Source organism: Tachypleus tridentatus, chromosome 7, assembly GCF_004210375.1.
Source record: "Tachypleus tridentatus isolate NWPU-2018 chromosome 7, ASM421037v1, whole genome shotgun sequence".
NCBI classification, from domain to species: domain Eukaryota; kingdom Metazoa; phylum Arthropoda; class Merostomata; order Xiphosura; family Limulidae; genus Tachypleus; species Tachypleus tridentatus.
This window is the reverse complement of record NC_134831.1, coordinates 78,239,118-78,245,990: the sequence shown is the minus strand read 5'-3', so window position 1 is coordinate 78,245,990 and position 6,873 is coordinate 78,239,118. Positions and strand designations below refer to the sequence as shown.

The 6,873-nt window shown below is 29.7% G+C and overlaps 1 protein-coding gene across 1 annotated transcript in view; it reads right to left on the bottom strand.

The window, feature by feature from the left end:
* Positions 1–2,109: 2,109 nt before the first annotated feature.
* LOC143256038 (phosphatidylinositol 3,4,5-trisphosphate 3-phosphatase and dual-specificity protein phosphatase PTEN-like) overlaps positions 2,110–6,873 on the bottom strand; it is a 30,471-nt gene continuing 25,707 nt past the window's right edge. The window contains 1 exon segment of the mRNA XM_076512622.1: positions 2,110–5,651. Coding sequence (XP_076368737.1) covers positions 5,469–5,651 — 183 coding nt within the window. The 3' untranslated portion in view covers positions 2,110–5,468.

Below are 6,873 nucleotides of genomic sequence, written 5' to 3'. Positions count from 1 at the left end.
ATGACTAGCTGCCGTTTTGACACTGCAAAATTAGGGACGGCTAGCGCAGATAGCCCTCGAGTAGCTTTGCGCAAAATTCCAAACCAAACCAATCAATCGATCTAAGAACATAACAAAATACGAATCAGACCCAGCAACGCCTCCACTAGAACAAAGATAAACAGGTTATCATTTTTGTTCTACACACTAAACGAAATTTAAAGTTGCTGCTGGTACAAGTGATGAGCATATCACTTCAGTTCAACCGTCAATTTATATCATTCAAAATATCCGTACTATTTTTACGATATGTCTTAATTTGAAACTCAATACAAAAAATATTAAACCAAGGGAATGCGACACAATAGGCATATTTATTGGAAATAGAATGTGGAGTTTATAATGAACAATAATAATAATTTATAATAGGAAATGCAAGAAATTGTACAAAACCCTATAGTATGTTCGGACAAAAAGCACTCGATAATTTGAGACTCGATACAAGAAAGAAGAAAACAAAGTAATATGACACAATACACACATTTATTAGAAGTAGTAAAGTGTCGATTTCATTATGAACCACGAAAGAGGTTTGAGTGAAGATGAAACCGGAATTACCAGCCAATAATAGATAAACGTTAGATAACTAATATGTAGGTACTCAATGCTTTGTACATTATACAATCGGAGTTTTTACTCGCCCTCTGTATAAATGATCATAGATAACAAGAGATTCTAAACCAACACATTCCCGGAACCAAAGCAGTTTGTTGGTTATCAGGTCAACGAGTTACTTAAATAGGATAAATACATTTTCTTTTATATACTTGTCTCTTTGTATTTAAGTAAAAGCGTTATCATACTGTATTGACCCACCTGGAACCAAGTTCTCGCTCTATAAAACATCTCAGGGTTGTTTGTTTCAGAATTAACGCGAAAGACCACTATTCGCGTATAGCTGTAATTCTGAACTACAGCAAACTTATGGTTGAAAAAGTGCGAAGCGCGCCTTCGTATCAGAGGGATGATAACTACCAATTTGTTTATTTAGTCGGTCAAACTAATCACTATAAAGGTCATTACCTATTAACATAAGTCTGTCATAAAATAACTAATGTCATGTTTAGAAACATACTTTAGCCAAATACCATGTTGTAATAGTCAAACGAGTACGTGTATTCGTAAACCTATCAACCGATAGAAACTATAAATAAGCGTCCAAACAGCAAGTGGCGTATTACTACATTGGAAATTTTCTTTAAAATACAAGGTTGAACTCGTCTAGATGAATTTTAAGTACACTGAGACTGATGTTAACATTATAATCTAATTTGCCCTGTGTTGAATTAAATGGCATTTTCGTTGCTGCCTCGAGGCCATAACACTGTAAACTTTAAACCCAACACGTTTTCACGGAAATTTAATAAGAACACGAAAGTAAAGTTCATCTCAAACACTCATGCCAAGTTATTTTCCTAAACAAACCAGAATAAGTCAAACTTGTTTCCTAATACGGTAACTTTCAAATAAAGGTATTTCGCACTCGCATAAAAAATCACTTCTTATTTTCGTTAAGTTTCATAACTGTTTCATACTACCAATTATAATATTTTTACTGAAAATGTTATATGTAATAGTTATGGATACGGTTTCCTTGTTAGTATACACAAATGTTTACGTTAACGATGTTAAAATACGAACTTTTTTCACGTAAATTGAATGGTAACTAAAATATTAATATTTAAATGTTGATTAATCATCTGTTCATATCGACTTTTATTTTCTATTAAAAACTTATTCACGTATATAATGCAAATATAAAACCAATTACTTTTACCATACAACTTTTTAATACAGGAAATCATTAAAATATTACTCGCTTATACATGAGGTCCAAACATTTTACTTTGGATTTAACCACAGAAAAACATACCTACCTGAATATTTCTTTTGATACACGCCATATCGATGAAACATCTTACTTTGGAAATGTAAACTATTCACACCATTACGTAACAAAATTCTTCGAGTCACAATGTGAAAAACAATGATTTGAAATATTAAGCCTTTTAAAACAAATTGGTTTTTGTCCTCCAATTCAAATGCAATGACCATAAAAACCAGCAATTCTTTGCACATATCTGACACGTCTTATTTCCAGGATTTTATTCGTATTTTCTTTACAACGTACAGAAATTCAGTAAGATTTAAATCTGACGATGTATGTACAACTGCAAGTATGCACTTTGACCTGAATAAAAAAAAAATCCTAATTCACAATTTCTGTCACTTGTACTTCAAGTGGGATTTAACTGTTCTGATAAATTATCTACGTTCAGAGGAACATGTCCATACATCTGAGAAGTATCACCAAACTTTACGTAACCAAACCGTTGGTATGATTAGTGTCGAATATTTTAAAAAATTTTGAAAAACATTTTTAGGCATTTCCTGAAGTCAGATGACATAAATTTACAGCTCAATACATTTACGCACACGTGCACGACACAAATACATCAAATGCACTGATATGTCTACACAAACACTATAAAACAATTACCTCTCATATACTACAAAAATGACTTATGTACAAAAGCAGTAAAAATTAACTTCAATAACGATTTTGCATTAAAATCAAGACATTTGTACTCGAAACAGAACATTTCGTTTAACAATTCTCCCTTAATTCTCACGAACTTCAAATGTTAATATACTCCGTTCAAAATGGGCAGTGTTATAATACTGATACCAAACACTTCTGAGAACAGAAAAATGTTTGGAAACTTTTTGTTTCATTTGTTTCACAACATTTAAATTACATTAAGGGTACTCACTTTAGATCTTTAAATTACAAATTACAAAAACGAGACGAGAAGGAAATTATTGTTTCTCTTGTACTGTCTAACAAGTTGTGAATTAGAATAGGGGATATTTAATTATTCTAAATACAATACAAAGACTAACACCTTTAGTTTCTCATTTGTAAGAAAACATTACTGACTGAGAATTAATTGCTTAGTAACTAAAAATTTGAATTTAAAAAAAATTTTACATACCTCATACTTATAAATAGTCTCAATCCAAGATGTTCTTTGCAAGTGGGTTTCATGATTTCTCAAACATGCACAGATACAAACCACTAATTTTGTAAACATTTTTGGAGCTAGAACTACAGTAAGTGCAACAATGTGTATTTGTTTATCTTTCAATGAATTTTATTATGTATAAAAAAAAAACATACACAAAGTGTATGTGCCTATCAGAATATCAGCATTAGACATCCAGAGGTTTACCATGTTGAATATACCACAAAGTGGTTTGATTTGATTTTGAAATTAATAATAACAGCATACATTTTAAACATCACTACCATTTTTTCTAAGTACTCTGTGATTATCTTTCTGTTAATGAAATTAGTAAATCAAATAGGTCAGGTGTTTATAGTCTACATATAGTAGCCAAGTAGTTTCCACACACACACACACACACACACACACAAGTGTACAACAAAAACAATGTAATTTAACAAATCTTGAATTCGTTCAAAAGTTAATTACTTAAGATTTACCTTAACAGATCCAAAAAAGTGATTTTTAAACACAATACCCTAATTTCTATTTAAAATAATTAAATGCAGAAGAACAAATATATTTACTTTTCATTGGAAATCTTTAAAAGAGAAAGTTAAACAAGTGACCTGTGTACACCTCGTACGAGTTATGAAAAATTTAGAAATGGCTTAAGTTTTCAAGTTAAAAGAACACCTGCATTATATGTTAAGATACCGTTCAAAAACAACTATACCACAGAAAAGAATTCAATAGTACACCACCTCTCAAACCAATAAAAAATATCTATTAAGTTTAAAATGTAGTTACAAAAATTCAGTCCATTTTACACTATAAAAAGCATCTTCAACTATCTATTCATTCTCTATTATAATCTTTTCATAATGTTCAAAATGTTTACAAAAATAGTTTATTTCCCTTGAAAGTTTCTCAATGAAACATGAATACTAATATGTTTTTCATCAAAACTTATTGTATCAATTTACTTTAAAAAAAAAAAAATTGCTTAAACACACAAGTTTTACAGAAAAGATAAAATTAATATTTTTTAAGAAACAAGTCCATTTCTCACAGTGTAATAACAGGTAATATTTACTTAAAATCTTACAATTTCTCCTTCCGTTTTTATATTTCTAAAATTTGAACACTTTTGGAAATAATATTTAAAATATAAAGTACTTGTGGCAGTTAATTTTAACATTCAGGTAAATATGAAACAAGCTAAATTTCATTTCAAATTACTCATACCCTATTATCAATATTACAAAGAATTTCAAGTTTTGTTATTATATAACAATGAACAATGGACATGACAGTGACTATAGAAAAGTTCTGTACACAGATCAAATCCTCAGCATAAGAAACACTAAGAAATATTTAGTCAGCTACTAATGAAATAAGCTCCCAAGACTGATTTATACATTACAAATAACACATACTGATTGATTTCCACACAATACAAACTTTGTATGTACACAGTTGATGAATGTAATATTACAGCAAATGTCCTGCTAAAGAGTTACTTCAAGTAAGCACAAAACTAATAATAAAAAACAATGTTCACTAGCTTTCATTATCTGTTTATCATGCTGTTTGAACACATCGAAAATAAAGAAAGTTTACAGTTTTTAAAGAATCTGGTTTGACATTTTCATCCAACTCTTATGTACAAGTTACTAATACATTGAACTTTCTAAATTTTGAACCATTAATTTACTGATGTGTAACTTCTAAATTTGTCATGATTTTATCATTACATTTATGTTGCTACATCTAGTCACTGTTTAAATGACATAAATTTAGAAAAAAAATATAAAAACTGCCCTTACCCTGTAAAAAATATACATAATTATTTATGCATCTTGAAGTTTGCAATGTCTAATGTAAACAAGAGATTCTGAGACAACTTTTCCTTCAAAATATGTTGTATTAAAATTCATTTCTTGAAACAGTAATACAAAATTTTTAGAATTAAAATAATTTTCTTCAATATACACCTGATATCTGCACACTCTTTCTTGCTAAGCAGCAGAAACAGCCAAAATATTTTAAACCATTTTAATATTATTAAATATACACTTCCACATTTCTCAACAATAAACGAACCATGTTGTCAAATTATAGTTTGACCTCTATTTTATCAGGTACTTGTCTTTATCCTTAAATAGCATTCTTCTGTAATTTAACATTATATACAGTTTATAAGATTAAACTGTGAAACAAACACAACTTTTTGATGACAAAATGTAATAAAGTAAATAAGCTTTTTTTCTTCCATAAAACAAATGAAATACTCCTTAATGCCTACACACCAAAATGGTTGACAGAAAGGTGTGCCCTCATAATGTTGTCTTTGTACAGTCAATATACATAATGAACCGAATAGTACAGCACTACATAATGAACAAGTGGGAGGAGTTACTAAACACGTGATGCTTCACAACCTTCCCATTCCTCTTCGTCATCATCATCATCTGTTTCTGTGTCAGTGTCACCTTGAATACTAGAAGTATCACTTAAGCTATGACTTGGTGATAATTCCCTGTGGTCTAGGTAAGGTGACCTATTCATGGTTTCATTAACCTTGTTGAAAAAGAGTTGTACCTGTTCAAATAAGCAGACATCAGGCTTACATTTTAACCTCTGATCTGACAAAATTTTAATTAATAACATAATGTTTAATGTCAACTATATTAAAAAAAACATAGTATTGGCTTATTGTATTTTTAAGCATTATACTGAGTATTAAGTCCCAAAGATTTTTTAAAGTTTGCTAATTCCAGATTTTAAGACAACCTTTCAATACACATTTTTTTACTACTTGCTGTAATAAATAATGTCACGTTCACATAACAAAATAGCCTAATATTGTAGTCTTATGGCAAACAATTATAATCAACATAACTGTTATTATAACCAACTGCTTATTGATGTATCAATCCAACCATTATATTTTTGTTACATCCAAGCTAGCCTGATGAGCTCTGGTACTGAGCTAAATGCATCACTGGCAACAGATATAATGAACATAGAATGGTTCAGATACTATTACATACTCTATTTAGAAAAACCTTTTGGAATTAATTAGAGAATAGTTTTCCAACGAAAATATCAACTATTTTCTTATTAGAAACTGATTATAGTTGTGCTTCAAAGGATGTTTACATCACAAGCGTTATAATAAACAAATTTATGTTAAATAGTCAGTTGTCAAATATCAAACACAAAATAAAGCTTACATATTTATTGTAGGCAGAATTGAATTTACAGAAATATAAAACAATACCTAGTTTAATAAGAAAAAAATTCAAGCACAGCAAAAGCAATTGCAAGTTCAATGACAAGAAGTCTGAAAAATTGTTTAATGTTCAAAATGTAAAATTTGTGGGATGACAAAACTAATGTTGGTCAAACTGACCAAAAGCCATTTTGGTGGAAAGTCCTTGAACAGTATGTAAAGTTAGAGGCTACAAACATTATACACATGCGAGTATAAAAGCCCATCAAATATGAATGTCTGCACATCCGAAACGTACCTATTCTCACTTATTTCAGTCTTGAAGTAATTAAAATAATCTCCATAATTTTAGTAAAAGCTATGCAGAAAAATGAAATGTTATGAAAAAAATAAAAAATACACGTGAACTGTGAGAGAGGCTTAAATAGCATTCTTAAACCGTTTCACCGTATTCTAGGTCAGGAAGTAGAAAACAGTGTGAACATTCCTGCATAAACATTAAACACTTTTAGCTGTACAAAGGCTAAGTATTTGGTAGTAATAAACATTTATTTTTCTTTATGTTTTAATTCCAAGTAGATAGCGTGC